The sequence below is a fragment of the Pristis pectinata genome, chromosome 2, assembly GCF_009764475.1.
Source record: "Pristis pectinata isolate sPriPec2 chromosome 2, sPriPec2.1.pri, whole genome shotgun sequence".
In the NCBI taxonomy this organism is placed as follows: Eukaryota; Metazoa; Chordata; class Chondrichthyes; order Rhinopristiformes; family Pristidae; genus Pristis; species Pristis pectinata.
The window spans coordinates 3,024,817-3,046,459 of record NC_067406.1 but is presented as its reverse complement, the minus strand read 5'-3'; the positions used below and the strand labels follow the sequence as shown (position 1 = coordinate 3,046,459).

General features: G+C 44.9%; 1 protein-coding gene across 2 annotated transcripts in view; it reads left to right on the top strand.

Annotated features, from left to right (window-relative positions):
* Positions 1-21,643, top strand: part of LOC127582954 (sideroflexin-5-like) — a 236,129-nt gene that overhangs the window by 117,602 nt on the left and 96,884 nt on the right. For both annotated transcript variants that reach the window (XM_052038623.1, XM_052038615.1), the window contains exon 11: positions 16,579-16,694. In XM_052038623.1, coding sequence (XP_051894583.1) covers positions 16,579-16,694 — 116 coding nt within the window. The remainder of the gene's footprint in view (positions 1-16,578; positions 16,695-21,643) is intronic.

Sequence of the window (21,643 nt, the reverse complement as noted above, 5' to 3'; positions counted from 1 at the left end):
AGGTTTAGAGAGCTATGGGCCAAATGTGGGTAGATGGGACTAGCAGCACAGTCGGCATGGACTCTCAATCTCCATGGTGTGGGCACTAAATTCTGGCCTTGCACTACCACCAGATACTGGAAAAGATAATTAATTTTAAGGATTGTCATTGCCTGGATAATGTGTGGTATAAATGTTACTTGTTACGTTAGCCTGTGCCTGAATGTCTTCTTATTTATTTATCAATTTCTTTTCATTGCTGACAAAGCCAGCATTTATTGCCTATCCATAATTGCCATTGAGAAGGCAGTGGTGAGCTACCACATGGAATCACTTAGTCCTTCAGGTGAAGGAGACACAAGAGACTGCAGGTGCTGGACTCTGGAGCAATGAACAAACTCCTGATGCAGGGTCTCGACCCAAATCATCAACAATTCCTTCCTGCCCCACAATTCAAATCCGGCCACTGTCTGTAAGGAGTCTGTACCTTCTCCCTGTGTCTGTGTGGGTTTCCTCCGGGTGCTCCGGTTTCCTCCCACATTCCTAAAGACGTACAGGTTAGGAAGTTGTGGGCATGCTATGTTGGCGCCGGAAGCGTGGCGACACTTGCGGGCTGCCCCCAGAACACTCTATGCATAAAGATGCATTTCACTATGTGTTTCGATGTACATGCGACTAATAAAGAAATCTTATCTTAAAAGAAATGCTGCTTGACCCACTGAGTTCCTCCAGTATATTTTATTTGCTCATTCTGGTGAAAGTACTCCCTCAATGTGGTTGGGGTGGGAATCCAGAATGATAAACAAGAAGATTTGATCTTGATTTTCATTCATTACTGTTCATTTTGGCAGTAGACAAAGTTCATTTTGGGATTCTGACCACTTTAGTGTTGAAGCCAATCCCACAGTAATAATGATGAGCCAGTTTATCGTGCCCCAGAGCCCATTCACTGACAGTTGAACACTGTTATAAAATATCAGAACTTGTCCAGTGAATTGAGCCCAACAGCTTTTGTGCTATCGGAGCCAGTTGGTGTCTGCACATATCCACTGTTCAGTGAGTACTCAAATATTAAATGCAGCATTGAAACTGGACACTTAAGTCTTGCAGATAGTTTTATCCAAGTCAAAAGTCAAAGTTGAGTTTACTGTCAAATGCACAATTACACGTATACGCAGGTGCAATGAAAAACTTATTGCAGCAGCATCACAGGCATAAAGCATCAGATAAGCAGCATTCACAAGAAAAAAAAATTAAACATATCTCCTCCCATCCCTCCTCTGTTGTGTTTTTAAAGCTTCCTCCTAAGCATATCTGTGCTCTTCCCCTTCACCAACCCACATGATAGCACAAACTCGCCTACTCTGTGATCTTCCTGTGCAGTGATAAGTACCTGGAGCTCAAGCTGCTGCCCCTTCGAGTTTCATGCTGTGACGGTTTTCCTCTGACGGCATTATTCCAGTTTTTTAATATTTACCCCTCCGTTGATAATTCCTCAAGGCGATACGCTGTTGCCTGATTTAAAAAGTATGCCATTTCCATTGCAGACATGGAGGAGAGCTAGCCAGGCTTCCCTTCACAGACACTTACCAGCAGCTGCTGTCAGAATGCTTTCAGTCATCTTGTCTTGTGAAACCCTTGGGAGGGCCTGAATGTGGGCTTGTGCACTAATTAATTTGGTTGCTTGTTTGATCATTAACTCTCACCTGCCCAATGATCGATACTACACTCGTGCACAGGCTTGAACACACGTTCTTGCACACACACATTCTCTGCCTTATTACTGTGATATCTTATTTACCAAAAATAGCATTAGAACATAGAACAGTACAGCATGGAAACAGGCCCTTCAGTCCACCATTGTATGTGCCAACCATGATGCCAATCTAAGCTAATCTCAAATGCCTACACAAGGTCTGTATCTCTATAGCTCTCTATTCCCTGTCTATTCACATGTCTGTTTAAATGGTTCTTAACCAAGCTATCATATCTGCTTCTACTACTTCCTCTGGCAATGAGTTCCAGGCACCTACCACTCTTTGTGTAAAAAACACACGATAAGATTTCTTTATTAGTCACATGTACATCAAAACACACAGTGAAATGCATCTTTTGCGTAGAGTGTTTAGGGGGCAGCCCGCAAGTGTCGCCATGTTTCCAGCGCCAACATAGCATGCCCACAACTTCCTAATCCGTACGTCTTTGGTATGCAGGAGGAAACCGCAGCACCCAGAGGAAACCCATGCAGACACGGGGAGAACATACAAACTCCTTACAGACAGTGGCCGGAATTGAACCCGGGTTGCTGGCACTGTAATAGTGTTACACTAACTGCTACACTACTGTGCCTGCCCCACAATTCAGAACTTGCCTCATAATTCCCCTTTGAATGTTCCCCCTCTCTCCTTAAAGCTATGCCCTCTAGTATTTAACATTTCAATCCTGGGAAAAAGATTCTGACTGTCCACTCTATCTATGCCTCTCATAATTTTATAAACTTCTATCTGTTCGCCCCAAAGCCTCCAGTGCTCCAAAGACAACAATCCGTTTGTCCAACCTCTCCTTATAGTTAATACTTTCCTATCCAGGCAGCATCCTGGTGAACCTCTTCTACACCCTCTCCAAAGCCTCCACACCCTTCCTGTACTGTAGTAACGAGAACTACACACAGTACTCCAAATGTGGCCTGACCAATGTTTTTTCAGCTGCAACATGACTTGCCAACCATTATGCTCAGTGCCCTGACCGATGAAGACAAGCATGGTGCCTTCTGTAACCACCCTATCCACTTAGTAGTAACTTCTTTCAGGGAGCTATGGACTTGCACCCTAAGATCCCTCTGTACATCAGCATTATTATTAAAGAGTGAATATTTTTCAATTGGCATTGCTGATGGTTCATCAGAGGATACATTAGGTAAATAGGGTGATAAATATTGGTGAGGGCCTCTGATTTACGGTGTTTGAATATAACAAATGTAAGCAAAATTTCTGGGATGTTTCCTAATGCATTAAGTTGTATTCCTCATTTCATCTAATATCCTGTAAAAGCTACACATGACTGCCCTTGATTTTATTCTGATTCTTCTAGTTCTTCTTAGGCAGCCCCTTGCGATCCAGAGTAACTTGCTTTCACTTTGGTTCCTTGGGTTCTGAGGCGGCTATTGAGGCCAATGTGGAAATCACAGACTACCACAGTTGGGTAGCAGGTAATTGCCCAAGTGGTTTGACAGATGGTGCACTGATTTTGTCATTTACATTGGGTAGGTGTGCTCCTAGTGAATGAATAAGGTTCTCAGAGCCTTAACTGTTCCTTTTGCATTTTGAGAGGTCACAGGGCAGGGTAGTGGGGACATTACACTTTCTCAGGGAGGCTTTGAGAACATCCTTGATTCTTTGGTAATTTCTTCCTGTGACAAAGCTCAGAATAGAGTATCTGCTTTGGAGGTCTGGTATTGGGCCTGTGAGCGACATGGTCCACCTTCAGACCTGACAATGTAATTAGGGTCTCAACAGAGTAATACAGCATGGAGGCAGGTTCTTCAGCCCAACTCATCCATGCCCACCAAGATGCCTACCTGAGCTAGTCCCATTTGCCTTCATTTGGCCGGTATCGCTTTGAACCTTTCCTCTCCACGCACCTGTCCAAGTGTCTTTCAGATGTTGTGATTGTACCCATCTCTATCACCTCCTCTGGCAGTCCGTTCCACATACCCACTACACTCTGTATGAAAAATTTGCTCCTCAGTTCCCTTTAAATCTTCCCCCGCTCTCCTTAAACCTATGCCCTCTTTAGACTCCCCTACCCTGGGAAATAGTGACCATTCTCTTTATCTATGCCCCTCATGGTTTTATATACTTCTATAAGGTCACCCCTCAGCATCCTTCACTCCAGGGAAAAAAGTTCCATCCTATCCAGTCTCTCCTTAGAACCCAAGCCATCCAGTGCTGATAACATCCTTCAGAAACTTAGGGATGTTGGCCCAGGAGAGGATGTTGGCATTGATTCGTGTGCCCTGGCAATGGATTTGGAGGATTTCGCAAAGACATTGTTAGTGATATCTCTCTAATGCATTGTGATGCCAGCTGAAGGTAGACCACGTCTTGGGAGCATACAGTAGGGCAGGGATCACTATTATAGATCATGTGGTTTGAGCTCTCTTTTCCCCAGCCAGCTGAAGGCTGTGCTGGCTCGGCTCACTGAAGATAATGGTGAATTTCATCATCTAGGTTTGCATTTGCTGAGGGATGGCTTCCAAGTTATGGGAAGTGGTCCACATTTTCCAGGTTCTCTTCATGGACCTCGGTGAAGGGGAGTATGCAGGGCAGGGTTATAGAGTGTAGCCAGGTTGGTAGATCTTTGTCTTGCGAATGTTGAGTGTAAACCCCTTCATCTCATACCATCTCCTATAAATTAACTCCAGCCCAGAGGAAGCTTGTTGGAGATGAAGTACAGGATTGTGGCGAGGGATAGATACCAGTTTGCACTAAGGTTGTGTTTGTGTGGACCTGTTAGTTATATCACAATTTGCAATCCATTATGAAGGTGAATCACCATGGGCTGCCAAATTTGAGAAGGAAGCTTGGATAGTAGAGTAGTAGTAGTGTGTGTGTGTGTGTGTGTGTGTGTGTGTGTGTGTGTGTGTGTGTTATCTCCAAGACAGCAAGGCTCTAGCAGCGTGCTGGCTATTTTGCACAGTCGGGGGGGGGGGGAGAGAGAGAGAGAGAGAGAGAGAGACTGACTGACTGACTGACTGCTGGTCTCTGTATCGATGGATGAAGAACAATAGCTGTGTCTGTCAGGTGCCTTAAAGGGACATTCACCAAATAGCAACCTGGCTCATAACTGCATGTTATCCTCTTCCAGACCTGAGGTCGTGGGCTCGTGACAGAATCTCCTCTCCACTAAGTTTAGAACTTCAGCAAGGTTACCATTTGCTCCGAAAGCCTTCTTATTTTTCTGTAGGTGTGGCCTTTTCGACTCATATTCAGCTGGGGTGATGGCAAGGCTGCTCAGTATGGTTTGCTGTGGGGTGGGGTCAAGGGAACTCAAGTCAAGGATAAAATCACAGTTGAGAAGTTCTCTGAAGTGAAGTGTTCCTCCCGGTGGGCATTGATTGCCCTTGGTAAGCTCTTGGTTCTCAGTGGGTGGGTGCTTGGGTGTTTGAGCCACACATGGCCCTGACAGAATCCACATGTGTTGTGGTTGATGATGTTAAATGATTAAAAGAATGGTGCAAGGCAAAAGGAGATTGAAATAAGACAAGTAAAGAAACAAAATACGAGTCCAGAGGAGGTATTAGAACATAGAACAGTACAGCACAGGAACAGGCCCTTTGGCCCACGATGTTGTGCTGAATTAATTAAACTAATGACACCTAAATTGATAAATTGGTTTATCATTGTCACATGTACCAAAATACAGTGAAAAACTTGTTTTGTATGCCGTCCATACAGATCATTTCATTCCAACAATGCATTGAGGTAATACAAGAGAAAACAATAACATATTGCAGAATAAAGTGTTACAGTTACAGAGAAAGTGCAGCGCAGGCAGACAATAAGGTGCAAAGTCATAACAAGGGAGATTGTGAGGTCAAGAGTCCATCTTATCATACTAGGGAACCGTTCAATAGTCTTATAACAGCGGGATAGAAGCTGTCCTTGAGCCTGGTGGTACGTGCTTTCAGGCTTTTGTCTCTTTTGCCCGATGGGAGGGGGGGAGAAGAGAGAATGTCCAGAGTGGCTGGGGTCTTTGATTATGTTGGCTGCTTTACTGAGGCAGTGAGAAGTGTAGACAGAGTCCATGGAGGGGAGGCTGGGTTCCATGATGTGCTGAGCTGTGTCCACAACTCTCTGCAGTTTCTTGTGGGCAGAGTGGTTACCGTCCCAAGCTGTGATCACAAGATCACAAGACAAGGGAGCAGAAGTAGGCCATTCAGCCCATCGAGTCTACTCCACCACTTCACCATGAGCTAAACTATTCTCCCATCTAGCCCCAATTCCCAGCCTTTTCCCCATATCCCTTGATACCCTGACTAATTAGATACCAATCAATCTCCTCCACCCCCAATGATCGGGGCCTTCTGCCTGTACATGGTCCATATCCCTCCATTCGCTGCATATTCATGTACTTATCTAAAAACCTCTTAAACACCTCTATGGTATCTGTCTTCACCACCACCCCTGGCAGTGTATTCCAGGAACCCACCACTCTCTGTAAAAAAAACTTGCCTCACACATCTCCTTCAAACTTTCTCCCTCACCTTAAAAACATGCCTTTAATGTATGCCTTTGTCTGTGAGCATCAGCTTTATTTAATTGTCTCTTTTGAACCAATTTAACAAATGCCTCGACAATTCCATAAGAACAATACTGATTGTCCTTCAACTATTGACTACTTTCATCATAACACTTAAGTGAAAAAAAACTCATCAGGAACAATCTATCTTTTACAAATCCATTTGAGAACAAAAACCCTGGCTGTTGGAAATCAAAAACAGAAGCAATAGTACTAGAAGCACTCAGGAGACCAGATAGTGTTACTGGGGAGAGAAACGAAGTTGTCGAATCAGATCAGTGCCCCTTCATCAGAACTGGAAAAGTGAGAAATCAAGTGTGTTATAAATTGTAGACAGGGGGAGGAGTGGAGAGGAAAGAGAGTTTCTGTGATAGGGTGCTGACCAATGTTGTCAAGGTAACCGTTACCAGCAGTTAGAAACAGGGAAGAAGAACAAAGGAAGAAATGAAAAGTGAAATACCCAGCAACATCTGTGGAGAGAGGGAAAAAAAGCGAGTTACCTCAAATTGTTGGATTCAGTATTGAGTCCCGAGGGCTACAATGTGCCCAGATGGAAGATGAGATGCTGTTCCTCAGGCTTATGTTGGGCATCTCTGGAGCCATGTAGGAGACCAAAGACAGAGAGCTCAATGGGATGGAGAATTGAAGTGAAGGCCACTGGAACTTCAGGACCCCTCTACGTGGACTGAACAGAGATATTAGTATTTGGTATTGGTTTATCATTGGCACATGTACAAAGATACAGTGAAAAGCATTTTTATTGCATGCCATCCAGACAGATCATTCCATGCATAAGTACATTGAGCTAATACAAAAGGAAAAAAAATGCAGAATATCAGAATCAGGTTTATTATCACTGACATATGTCATAAAATTTGTTGTTTTGCGGCAGCAGTACAGACCAAAGGCATAAAATTACAAAAATTAAAGAATAAATAAATAGTGCCAAAAAACAGGAATAATGAAGTAGTGTTCACAGGTTCATGGACCATTCATAAATCGGAGGGGAAGAAGCTGTTCCTAAATTGTTGAGTGTGGGTCTTCAGGCTCCTGTACCTCCTCCCCGATGGTAGTATCAAGAAGAGGGCATGTTGGGATGGTGCGGATCCTTAGTGATGGATGCCGCCTTCTTGAGGCACCGCCTCTTGAAGATGGCTTCGATGGTGGGGAGGGTTGTGCCCGTGATGGAGCTGGCTGAGTCTACAACCCTCTGCAGCCTCTTGTGATCCTGTGCATTGGAGCCTCCATATCGGGCCGTGATGCAACCAGTCAGAATGCTCTCCACCGTATGTTTATAGAAATTTGCAAGAGTCTTCGGTGAGATGAAGATCACCTAGTTAATCTGTTAAAGGAGTCCTGCATTTTCTATCAATGTTGTTACAACATAGAACAGTTCAGCACAAGGATTGGCCCTTCAGCCCTCAATGTCTCAGATTCAGAATCAGAATCAAATTTATTATCATTGAAATTTGTTGCTTTGTGGCAGCAGTACAGTGCCTCCTTGTCACCATCTGAGATTCAACCAACAACAGTGGTGTCATCTGCAAATTTACAGATGGCATTTGAGCTGTGCTTAGCCACACAGTCATGAGTGTAGAGAGAGTAGAGCAGTGGGTTAAGATAAGATATCTTTATTAGTCACATGTACATCGAAACACACAGTGAAATGCATCTTTTGCGTAGAGTGTTCTGGGGGCAGCAAGCACATATCCTTGAGGTGTGCCTGTGTCTGTGTTAAATATGATGCCAACTTAAACTAAATCCCTTCTGCCTGTACACGATCCATATCTCCCCATTCCCTGGGTATCCATGTGTCTGTTGAAAAGCTTTTTAAAATCCACTCTTGTATCTGTTTCCGTTCCAGCCCGTTCCAGGCACCCACCACTCTGTGTAAAATCTTGCCCCGCACATCTCCTTTAAACTTTCCCCTTATCACCTTGAATGCATCTCCTCTAGTATGTGACACTTCTACCATGGGAAAAAGATTCTGACTGTCTACCCTATCTATGCATCTCATAAATTTATAAACTTCTATCAGGTCTCCCCTCTGACACTCCAGAGAAAACAACCCAAGTTTGTCCAACCTCTCTTTGTAGATCATACCCTCTAATCCAGGCAGCATCCTGGTGAACCTCTTCTGTTCCCTTTCCAAAGCCTCTACCCATAATGGATCGACATTGTAGTACTGTCTTGCCAAACTTTTATACAGCTGCTACTTCCTCACTCTTATACTCAGTGCCCCAACCAATGAAGGCAAGTATGCCATACACCTTCTTTACCACCCTATCTACTTGTGGGGCCAATTTCAGGGAACTATGGACATGGACCCAAGATCTCTCTGTACATCATGTTCTTTATAAAAAGCCTCTGTGAACCTATTAAACTTTAATTCTGCAAGAGGGAGGCGTACCATGGTTTTGGCATACTGGTGGCTTCTTATGATGACAAAGAAGGAAGCCAGTCAAGTCCAAACCAGCTTCAAGTCATCAGTCTCATTCTCCCCTCCTTATTTCCCTATAACCCTGCAATTTATGTCCATCACCTCCTATTAACTCCTCTCAGGGTTAATTCACGGCAGCCATTAACCTACCAACCTGCATGTCTTTGGGATGTGGGAGGAAACCGGAGTACCTGGGGGAACCCACAGTCAGAGTGGAAACATGCAAACTCCACACAGACAGCACCGGAGGTCAGGATCGAAACGGGTTCAGTGGAGCTGTGACGCAGCAGAACAAACTGCTGCAGCACTGCGCCGCACTAGTAGCTGCCATCATTGTCACAGAGGCATGAGTCTGACAGCACAAGATGGTCCACCCAAGTGTGTCAGTATGCCTTTATAACTGCTTTAGCTTCTCTAAAAATGTATTTATTTCTCAGGGTTGGAGTTGGGAAGTTGCAGGAGAGGGAACTGATCATATCTGTGTGTCTGCCTCAGCAGCAGACTCTCTTTCTCTTTTCTTATTATTGCAGTGCCATTTTTTGGACCCCAAATGGGGGACAAGACTTTCCTGGAGGCTTCTTCCCATGGTCAATCTGTCCCGAAGTGCTCCACCTCCATAGCCCAGTCAGTTGCATTGCCTTACCAATCTCAGTTGTTCTTTCCTTCATGATAGTGTTGTGTCTGGAGATACCAGCATTTATTACCTATCCCTAATCACCCCTGAGTAAGTGGCTTGCTGGACCATATCAATGGGCAGCAAAGGCCCTGGGTCAAGTCAAATGTAGATCCAGGCAACGGATTTCTTCCCTAAAGAACTTAATGAATTACATGGATTTTCAAAGTCAAAGTGGAGTTTATTGTCATATGCACAAGTCCATGTGTGCACAGGTGCAATGAAAAATTTACTTGCAGCAGAATCACAGGCACATAGCATCGTATAAGGAGCATCCACGAGAAAAACATAAATTATACACAAATTTTACAAGAAAGAACAGAATTAGAACAAAAAAGCAAAATGATCAAAGTGGTCATAGTGTTGCTAAACCCCTGTGATTAGGGTTGTGGCGGTTGGTTCAAGAACCGAATGGTTGAAGGGAAGTAGCTGTTCTTGTACCTGGTGGTGTCGGATTTCAGGCTTCTCTACCTCCTGCCCGATGGGAGCTGTGAGAAGATAGCATGACCCGGATGGTGAGGATCTCTGATGACGGATGTAGACTTGTTGAGGCAGCGCCTCCTGTAGATACTCCCAATGGTGGGGAGGGATGTGCCTGTGATGTATTGGGCTGAGTCCACTAGTCTCTGCAACTTCTTACATTCCTATACGTTCAAATTGCTGTACCAGACCATGATGCAACCAGTCAGGATACTTTCAACAGTACATCTGTAGAGGTTTGTTTGAGTGTTCGGTGACGAGCTGAACCTCCTTAATCTCCTAAGAAAGTAAAGACGCTGACGTGCTTTCCTTGTGATTGCGTCTGGGCCCAGGACACATCATTCGATATGTTAACACCCAGGAACTTTAAGCTGCTGACTCTCTCCACCACTGATCCCCCAGTGTAGACTAGCGCAGGTTCACCACTATTTTACAATACTCTGTTGATTTCATGGTCCTAATTACATTGTAATTTTCTTCTATATGTATTTAATTAAATTCTCATCTGCAATTAGATTCCAACTCATGGGTCATTAGTTCAGCCCTCTAGATTTCTCATCTAGTAGCATTAACCACTTTACTGCTGCATCCTGTGTGCCTGGAGAGTGATAGGCTCTGTTACACAACTTACAGACTTTCACCATCCCACTCCATTTCCAATATTCTTACACCTATTAAATGAAGGTGTTCAAAAATTGAAGGGAGGAAACAATCTTTTAATGCCCCTATGATTCATTTTTTCATAAATGTTACTTGTGGTAGTACTCAAGGGATTAACCTTGTATTCCTGATGACTCCTAGACAATCCCAGGACCATAGACTGCATGTTGAGATTTCCTGGTGGGTTCATAAATGGGTGCCCAGCACCTTTGTCTAAAACAAGCAGCAGGCTACTCAGGCTAAAGAAATGTGGCATGTCCCCTTTGACCCTCACCAATTTTTATCAATGCACCATAGAAAGCATCCTAGCTGGATGCATCACGGCTTGGTACAGCAACTGCTCTGCCTGAAACCGCAAGAAACTGCAGAGAGTTGTGGGCACAGCTCAGCACATCAGGGAAACCAGCCTTCCCTCCATGTGTTCTGTCTACACTTCTCGCTGCCTCGGTAAAGCAGCCAGTATAATCAAAGACCCCACCCACCCCAGACATTCTCTCTTCTCCCCCCCCCCCCCCCCATGAGGCAGTAGATACAAAGGCCTGAAAGCACATACCACCAGGCTCAAGGACAGCTTCTATCCTGCTGTTATAAGACTATTGAATGGTTCCCCAGTACGATAAAATGGTCTCTTGACCTCACAACCTACCTCATTATAGCCTTGCACCTTATTGTCTGCCTGCACTGCACTTTCTCTGTAACTGTAACACTTTATTCTGCATTCTGTTATTGTTTTACCCCATACTACCTCAATGCACTGTGTAATGAATTGATCTGTATGATCGGTATGCAAGACAAGTTTTTCACTGTACCTCGGTACAAGTGACAATAATAAACCAATTTACCAAATATATATAACTGGGATTCCTACCTTGTTATGACCTTGCACCTTATTGTCTGCCTGCACTGCACTTTCTCTGTAACACTGCATTCTCCCACACCCTTCCCCACCCTTTCAATCTGCCATCATCCACGCATTCCTCCCATGGTCCACTGTCCTCTCCAGTCAGATTCCATCTTCTTCACCCCTTTGTCACTTTCACCTATCACCACCCAGTTTACATCATTCGCACTCTCCCCCTCCCTCCCCTGCCTATCACCACCCCCCACCCCACCTGGATCTACCTGTCACCCGCCAGCTCTTGCTCCACCCCCTCCCCCCACCTTTTCATACTCGCTGCCTCCCCTCTTTCCAGTGCAGATGAAGGGTCTCGACCCAAAACATCGACTGTCCATTTCCCTCCACAGATGCTGCCTGACCCGCTGAGTTCCTCCAGCCACTTTATGTGTTGCTCCAGATTCTGCATTCTGGTATTGTTTTCCCTTCAATGCACTGATGTGATGAAATGAACTGTATGGACGGCATACAAGACACAGTTTTTCACTGTGCCTCAGTACATGTGACAATAATAAACCAATTTACCAATTTTATTATCCTTCTGCGCAATTTCTATCTCTATTTCACATGAAAAAGTAGATAGAACATTAAAAGGACTGCAGCTGCTGGTGGTGACATTTAAAAGACATTTGGACAGGTACATGGATAGGAAAGGTTTAGAGGGATATGGGCCAAACAGGACTGGCTCAGTTAGGCAACTTGGTCAGCATGGACAAGTTGGGCTGAAGCACCTGTTTCCATGCTCTATAGCTCTGTGACTCTATGCTGAAAAGGTAAAATAAAAACAAAAATGCTGGCATTACTCAACAGGTCAGGCTGCATCTGTGGGAAGAGAAACAGAGTCAACGTTTCAGGTCGGAGACACTCCGTCAGAACTGAACAGGAGACAAAAGAGGCTACAGGGGGAATGGGAGAGGGCGGATGTCTCTAATAGGGTAAAACTGGGGTGACCATGGGGCTAAGCTGTGAACAAGGTTATCTGGTCAGTGAGTGAATGGGAGCAGTCAGAGAGTGAGAACATAGACTAAAGAATGTGGGAGTTGCAAAATGCAGAGCAGGAGGACGTGCCGGGCAGGTCAGGCTGGGCACGCCCTCCACTTCCAGAGAGAGAGTAAAGGAAGGAAGAAAAGAAGGAAGAACAAACTGAGCTAATATTACAGATGGATGACTGATTGGGCACCGTGGTTGGCATGGACCTGTTGGGACGAAGGGCTTGTATCCATGCCATATTGCTCTATGACTCTATGACAAACCGAGTTACTTGAAGTTGTAGAATTCAATATTGAGTCTGGAAGGCTGCATCGTGCCAGACAGAAGATGAGGTGTTGTCCCTCAAACTTGTGTTGAGCTCACAGGAGCCACAGACCAATGGTTTAGAGTGGGATGAGGATGCATCTCATCTATTCCTCGCACCTCTGCTCTCACCCCCTCTCTGGGATGGAACAAGGGTAAAGTTCTCCTAGCCCTCACTTACCATCATAGAACACTACAGCACAGTAAGGCCCTTCGGCCCACAATGTTGTGCCGACATTTTATCCTGCTCGAAGATCTATCTAACCCTTCCCTCCCACATAGCCCCCATTCATGTGTCAACAGATCATTCTCCACAATTTCTGCCACCAGACATATCTTCCCCTCACCTCCCCTTTCAGCATTTCACAGGGACCATTCCCTTCGAGACTCCCTGGTCCACTCTTCCATTCCCACCAACCACCCCGCTTATTATGGTACTTTCCCTTGCAACTGCAGGTGATGCAACACTATCTTCCCTTCCAACCACCCAGGGACCCACACAGTCCTTCCAGGTGAAGCAGCGATTCACTTACACTTCTTCCAATCCAGTGAGTTGCATTCAACGTTCACAGTGTGGTCTCCTCTACACTGGTGATTCCAAATACAGATTGGGTGATCGCTTTGTGGAACACCTGTTTTAAGCAGCAGATAGAACATTTTCCAACAAAGCAGAGGTGATAATCGGGGATAATTGAAGGTTTTCTGTTTGCCTTCAATATTTATTTCTAAGATTTAAATTTGGATGAGCAAAAACATCTTGTCTACCTGTATTTCTCCCTGGTCTCGTTATCTCCATCTCAATTTTCTCACTTTCTTAGCAGCTAGCATATTTACATTTTCTAAGTATCAAGCAAAACACTTCATACGATTAAATAATAGGCTATCTGTTTCCTTTGAAAATTAAATTGATTTGTTGTTATTGTTGAGATGAACTCTATTTAAGTTGAGGAAAGATGTTTTGGTCAGCTGTTCATGGCTGAACTGAGGTCCCCAGCAAGACTTTATAGGAATTGCCACAAACTCTAGGCTGTATTATCTGGTACTTTTTTCCCTGGAGTGAAGGGGACTGAGGGGTGACCTTATCGAGGTTTATAAAATCATGAGGGGCAGGCTTGGTAGTGTAACGGTTAGCGTGACGCTATTACAGCGCCAGCGACCCGGGTTCAATTCCGGCTGCTGTCTGTAAGGACTTTGTACGTTCTCCCCGTGTCTGCATGGGTTTCCTCCGGGTGCTCCGGTTTCCTCCCATATTCCAAAGACGTGAGGGTTAGGAAGTTGTGGGCATGCTATGTTGGTGCTGGAAGCATGACGACACTTGCGGGCTGCCCCCAGAACACTCTACGCAAAAGATGCATTTGACTGTGTGTTTCGATGTACTTGTGACTAATAAAGATATCTTATCTTATCTACTTAAGTTGAGGAAAGATGCTTTGGTCAACTGTTCATGGCTGAACTGAGGTCCCCAACAAGACTTTATAGGAGTTGCCACAAAGCAACTAGGCTGGACTATCTGGTACTTTTTTCCCTGGAGCGAAGGAGACTGAGGGGTGACCTTATAGAGGTTTATAAAATCATGAGAGGCATCGATAAGGTGAACGGTCACAGTCATTTTCCCAGGTTCAGGGAATCTAAAACTAGAAGACGAAGATTTATGGTGAGAGGGAAAAGATTTAAAAGGATCTCAGCAGGTCAGGCAGCACCTGCGGAGGGAAATGAACAGTCAACATTTCAGGTGAGACCCTTCATCTGTTCCATTTCCCTCCACAGTCCAGATGAAGGGTCTCAACCCAAAGCATCGAGTCAATCTCCCTGCACAGATACTGCCTGACTCAGTGAGTTCTTCCAGAAGTTTGTTTTTTTTGCTTCAGATTCCATCAGCAGTAGTTTCTTGTGTCTTAGGTTTCAAAGGAGCCTGAGGGGCAACTTTCTCATACAGAGGGTAGTGGGTATATGGAATGAGCTGCCAGAGGACACGGTAGAGGCAGGTACAATTACACCTCAAAGACACTTGGACAGGTCCGTGGATAGGAAAGGTTTAGAGAGGTATGGGCCAAATGCAGGCAAATGGGACTAACTCAGGTAGACAACTTAGCATGGATAAGTTCAGCCAGAGGGCCTGTTTCCATGCTGTATAACTCGGGACTAACTAGGCTGGAACCTGGTTATGTTGACTCTTCTCTTTCTTGGATGGTCACGCCACTTCAGAGCCTCAACCTGCATGTCACAAAGCCATTGACATGAGGGAGATGGGTGATTTTGGGCAAAGAATTGAACATTGGAGGTGCCATAATGTCTATCAATCCAGGCAGCCTAGGCCCACTGGCAATTACAGGTGCCTTGTGTATTAAGCCAGGATCTTGGCTGGACACCAAAATGATCATTATCCGTAGGACCACTCAAACCTTTCCTTTGGTGAGAGAGGCAGGCAAACACCAGCTCAAACTCTTGACCAGATTTCTGAGCCTCTTCAACTGGGTGGAAGCCACAACTGGGTGGTGATCAAGCCAAAGTACTACAAAGGGGCATGCAGATCCCACAGATACTGTAGCTTTTGGGGCTGAGGACAAAGCTGGCAAATCTCAATTTAATGGACGAAATGGAGATTCACCAGGATGTTGCCTGGGATGGAGCAGTTCATTTACAATGAGAGATTGGAGAGGCTGGGTCTGTTCTCCCTGGAGCAGAGGAGATTAAGAGGAGACATGATTGAGGTATATGAAATTACAAAGGGTATAGATAGAGTAGACTGCAGGAAACCTTTCCCCATATCAGGTAGATCAAACAAGAGGACATAAATTGAGGGTAAGGGGGAAGGAATTTAGAGGGTATCACAGGGGGACCATTTTCACCCAGAGAGTGGTGAGTACCTGGAATACATTGCATGAGAGAGTGGTGGGAGCAGAGTCGCTGACTGGATTTAAGAAGTGCTACTTGAATCACCATAGAAAACTATAGGTCAAGTGCTGGAATATGGGATTAATACAGAAAGGTGCCCACTGGTGAGGGTGGTGGGCTGAATGGCCTGTTTCCATGATATATGACTATGACTCTGATTACAGGTTTGAATTTGAACCTTCAATGTGTGTGATGGGTATAGTATATCATGTTTTCTCGATGTTTTTCATTTGCCGGAGTGACAGGTTTGGAGAATAGAGGTCTTGTGTATCTTCTATTGCACTACCCAACCCACATGTATTGCACAGAATCAAAGCTCTTATATGTAATGATGCTCAGTACATCACGGAAACCAGCCTCCCCTCCATGGACTCTGTCTACACTTCTCACTGCCTCGGTAAAGCAGCCAGCATAATAAAAGACCCCACCCACCCCAGACATTCTCTCTTCTCCCCTTTCCCATCGGGCAGAAGATACAAAAGCCTGAAAGCACGTACCACCAGGCTCAAGGACAGCTTCTATCCCGCTGTTATAAGACTATTGACCAGTCCCCTAGTACAATAAGATGGACTCTTGCCCTTACAATCTACCTCGTTATGACCTTGCACCTTATTGTCTGCCTGCGCTGCACTTCCTCTGTAACTGTAACACTTTATTCTGCATTCTGTGATTGTTTTCCCTTGTACTACCTCAATGCACTGATGTGATGAAAAGATCTGTATGGATGGCATGCAAAACAATGTTTTTCACTGTGCCTCAGAACATGTGACAATAATAAACTAACTTACCAATTTACCATTTTGAATTTTAATGGGTGGCCCAGTGTATGGTGCAGAGAACTGCCACCAATAGAAGAGGCATAATGGGCCAAGTGACTTTATTCTGTGCCAATTATAGTGTTTTGGACGAGCCCGATTAGCTGATAATTACGATGAGTGCTGTGTGTATCTTGTCGTTCTTCAGCGGCTGCTAATGTCAGCAATGTGGTGCTGATGAGGCACAGTGAGCTGGAAGAGGGGATCTCAGTGTTGGATGAGGATGGAAACACCATCGGATTTTCCAGGATTGCTGCCAGACATGTACGTATTTGACTCTGGTTTAGTTTGTTGCCTTCCAGTATTTACCTGCCATTTTTGTGCAAGTTAATGTTATACAGTCATAGAGTCCCACAGCACGGAAACAGACCCTTCAACCCAACTCGTCCATGCTAACCAAGGTGCCTTCCTGAGCTAGTCCCATTCACCTGCATTTGGCCCATGTCCCTCTTTACTTTTCCTATCCATGTACATGTCCAGATGTCTTTTAAGTGTTGTAATTGTACCTGCTTCTACAGCCTTCTCTGGCAGCTTATTCCATATACCCACCAACCTCTGTGTGAAAAAATTGCCCTTCAGGTCCCCTTTAAATCTCTACCCTTTCACCTTAAACCTCTGCTTTCTAGTTTCAGACTCCCCTACTTTGGGAAAAAGACTGCAACCATCCACCTTACCTCTGCCCCTCATGATTTTATAAACCTCTATAAGCTCACCCCTCAGCTTCCTACATTCCAAGGAAAAAGCCCCAGTATATGCAGTCTCTCCTTATAACTCCAGCCCTCCAGTCCCGGCAACATCCTTGTGAATCTTTTGTGCACCCTCTCCAGCTTATCACATCTACATCTTGTTATTAATGAAGTTCACCTCACACAGTACCGGGCGTTAACTAGCTCCAACATGGGAGGATGTATGCAAGAACCCTTGGAATTCAATGGCATCATGTTCATTAAGTCAACAATCAACCTCCTGGCGTCACCATGGACAAGATGTTCAGCTGGACCTGCCATATATTAGTGGCTGAAAGACCAAGTAAGAGGCTGCATGTCCTGTGAGGAATGATTCACCTCCTGACACCCCAGAACTTTTCCACCATCTGCAGTTCACATGTTAGGAATGTGACAGAATACGTTTCACTTGCCTGGATGAGTGATACTTCCTCACCATCACTCCACACTGGAGCACCTCACCACTGTCACTCTGTTGCTGTCGACTCGTTACCCTATCACCGGATACATGCTTGCCATCCAGTTCACACTGGGAGTACTCCATCACAAGTGTAAGAACTGAAGAAACAGGTTAATATTAAGCCAAGCCAAACCAAACAGGAGCAGGAGTAGGTCGATCAGCCCCTCAAACTTACTCTACCATCCAACTATCAAATCTTGGCCTCAGCACCACCTTCCCCACAGTCTACCCATCCCCCACTTTATTTCCTTGAAGTTCAAATATTTGTCATTCTCTGCCTTATATACATTCAATGATTCTGTCTACGCAGCTGTCTAGGGTAAGGAATTCCACTGATGCACAACCCTCTGAGAGAAGACATTCATTCTCATCTCAGACATAAGTGGGTGATCCCATATCTGGAACTATTCCTCCTCGTCCTAGGTAACCACACCAGGGGAAACATCCTTTCAGCATTCACCCCGTTGTTCCTCCGCAGGGTCTTCAATATTTCAGCATGATCACCTCTCATTCTTCTGAACTCCAATGACTATCAGCACAATCTGCTCAACCTTTCTTAATGCATCAATCGCTTCACCCGTGGTATCAACCCAGTGAACCTTCTCCGCACTCCCTCACTGAGAGCACCCCATTACCAGACAGGGTTGATAACCCTCTTGCATTTGTCCAGCTTCAAGAACAGCTTCTTCCCTTCAATCATTTGGTTCTTGAACCAACCGGCACCACCTTAATCACTAGAGTTTAGCAACATGATGACCACTTTCATCACTTTGCACTAGAGTCTTAGAGCAACGCAGGCCATTCGGCCCAACCAGTCCATGCCAACCATGGTGCCCACCCATCTACTCCCAATTTCCTGCATTCAGCCCATATCCCTCTAAGCCCCACCCCTGCATGTACCTATCCAAGTGCTTCTTAAATGATACTGTTGTACCTGCCTCACCCACTTCCTCTGGCAGCTCGTTCCATATACTCACCACCCTTTACGTGAAAAAGTTGCCCCTCAGGTCCCTTTTAAGTCTTTCCCCTCTCACCCTAAATCTATGCCCCCTAATTTTGGACTCTCCTACCCAGGGGAAACGACTGTTATCATCCACCTTTTCTATGCCCCTCATGATTTTATAAACTTCTGTAAGATCATCCCTCATTCTCCCACATTCCAAGGAATAAAGACCTAGCCTGGCCAACCTCTCCCTATAACTCAGGCCCTCTCGTCCTGGCAACATCCTCGTAAATCTTCTCTGCACTCTTTCTAAAATGTACTTAGTTTCTTTTTGTTCTAATTGTACTCTCTCTTGTAAAAAAATGTGTTTAATGTTTTTCTTGTGAATGCTGCTTATCTGATACTCTGTGCCTGTGATGCTGCTGCAAATAAGTTTTTCATTGCACCTGTGCATACGTGTACAGTACTTGTGCAGATGGCAATAAACTCAACTTTGACCTTGCTGTCTCAGCCCTCCTCTTCTCCTTTTTATACTGGCTACCTTCCCACTCCACTCTCAGTCCTCATGCAGAGTCTCAATCTGAAACATCAACTATTCCTTTACCCTCACAGATGCTGCTGGGCTTGTTTTTTGCTATTTTGAAAGTTGTTCACATTTTGCCACAACAGTGCTAATTCACTGTAAGTTTTTTTTCTGTCATGGATTACTAGTTTGGTAATTGGTTTATTAGTGGAACTAGTTTTTAAGCAAACTTGTTGCCAGTAAAATTGGGAATGTGTGATTTCACAACCCTATGTACTGAGATTGTGAATTTTGATCTGCTTGTATTTTGTGCAGTGACCCCATAACTTCTGCAGCCCTGGAGACCACCACGAGCCCACAGCACCTCCTGTGAAAGGATACTGTGGATTATGTGGTGCATTAACAACCGCTTACATTTTCCAGGTCCTTGAAAAAGCACAACATCAGTAATATTGAAATCTTCCAGAATAACATGAGCTCAGAAGCCAACATTAAACTATCAACATATTAAATACTGAGACTGGCATGTGGCATCTGCTGAAATAATATTGTACCAAAGTATCAGTCCTGATGCAGAGTTTCAACCTGAAACATTGACAATCCCTTTGCCCCCCACAGATGCTGCTCGACCCGCTGAGTTCCTCCAGCAGATTGTCCGTTGCTCCAGATTCCAGCATCTGCAGTCTCCTGTGTTTCCAGTGCACCAAGATAAGACAGACTTATGAGTCTGAAACTTATCTTTATGTCTCCACAAAATCCAAACGCTGCCCAACCATAGAACTACAGAACACTACAGCACAGAAAACAAGCCATTTGGCCCTTCTAATCTGTGTCGAAATTTTATTCCGCTAGTCCCATTGACCTGCACCCAGTCCATAACCTTCCAGACCTCTCCCATCCATGTATCTATCCAATTTATTCTTAAAACTTAAGAGTGAGCCCACATTTACCACATCAGATGGCAGCCCGTTCCACACTCCCACCACTCCCTGAGTGAAGAAGTTCCCCCTAATGTTCCCCCCAAACCTTTCCCCTTTCACCCTAAAGCCATGTCCTCTCGTACTTATTGGTACGACCAGTTGGGTTTTTTGCTGTAATTTATGGTTTAATTTAAGACATCTGCTTCCATAATGTTTTGATCTGTATTTATAAACCTACAGTTGTTCAGAGAAGAGGAGGCGGAGAGCATCTGAGCAGGAGCCGCAGTGGGGGCTGCAGCAGGAGTGGACTGAGGGTGCCAAAGCAGCTAGCTATCCAGCATCTAGGCAGCCAACCAGTGAGTCAGGACACACTATTGCCAGCCAGCTGGTCAGCTGATTAGACAGGCATCCAGCCAACCAGTCGGCAGACAGGCAGTCGTTAGCCAGCCTCAACCAGGCAGCCTCTTAGCTGGGCAGCAGCAGAAGTAGTGGAGAGAGCACCAGAGACCACAACAGAGCAGCGGAAGTGAGCGCAGAACCAAGAGGAAAGCAATCAGGAGCGAAGGAGATGGGTGAGCTGGAACATGCCAACTGCTACTAGTGTCAGTAAAAGCCCAAGACTTCCCCACAGCTCATAGAACATGGTTAAAGCTGCTCTAGCTTTGCATTTGTCAATAAGCTTTTATTCCTGCTGCTACTGCTCCCTAGAATTGACAATGTTCTTGGACCTATATCACATGGTTTCCCGACTCCACACTCTGGAGAGTCCTGAGGGTGGATCTTGAGCTCATGGGGACAGAACATGCAGGGAAAGATTTTCCATAGATTCATCAACGGGCTACAAATTGGCAAGGCAGTAAGCTGGCCTCTGGTTTCTGGGGGGTTCATGTTGCTGGTGGAGACAAGTGTATGTGAGAGAAGTATTAACCACATTTTTAAGTACTAGCCTGGTACTGTGGGTTTGGCTTCACAAGGAGCCTTCTTACTAATCCCTTAGTCCTTGAGTGAAGGAACCAAATAAGTGGATTGAATCAGTCAGTTCTGTTCCATTGTGTAATAACTAGCATTAAATGAACTTTCTGCAGTTCTAAGTTCATAGAGTTAGAGTTATAGATAACAGAATTACAAAGTTATCTGCAAGTGGAAATAAAAATTGGTAAATTTAAATTTAAATTGGTAAATTGGTTTATTATTGTCATATGTACCAAGGTACAGTGAAAAACTTGTCTTGCATACCGTTCATACAGATCATTTCATTACAACAGTGTATTGAGGTAGTGCAAGGGAAAACAATAACAGATAGCTATATTGGTTATAATAGTTTTATAACAGCAGGATAGAAGCTGTCCTTGAGCCTGGTGGTATGTGCTTTCAGGCTCTTGTATCTTCTGCCCGATAGGAGGGGGGAGAAGAGAGAATGTCCAGGGTGGGTGGAGTCTTTGATTATGTTGGCTGCTTTACCAACGCAGCGAGAAGTGTAGATAGAGTCCATGGAGGGGAGGCTGGTTTCCATGAGGTGCTGGGCTGTGTCCACAACTCTCTGCAATTGCTTGCGGTCGCGGGCAGAGCAGTTGCCATACCAAGCCGTGATGCATCAGGATAGGATGATGGTGCATTGATAAAATTGGTGAGAGTCAAAGAG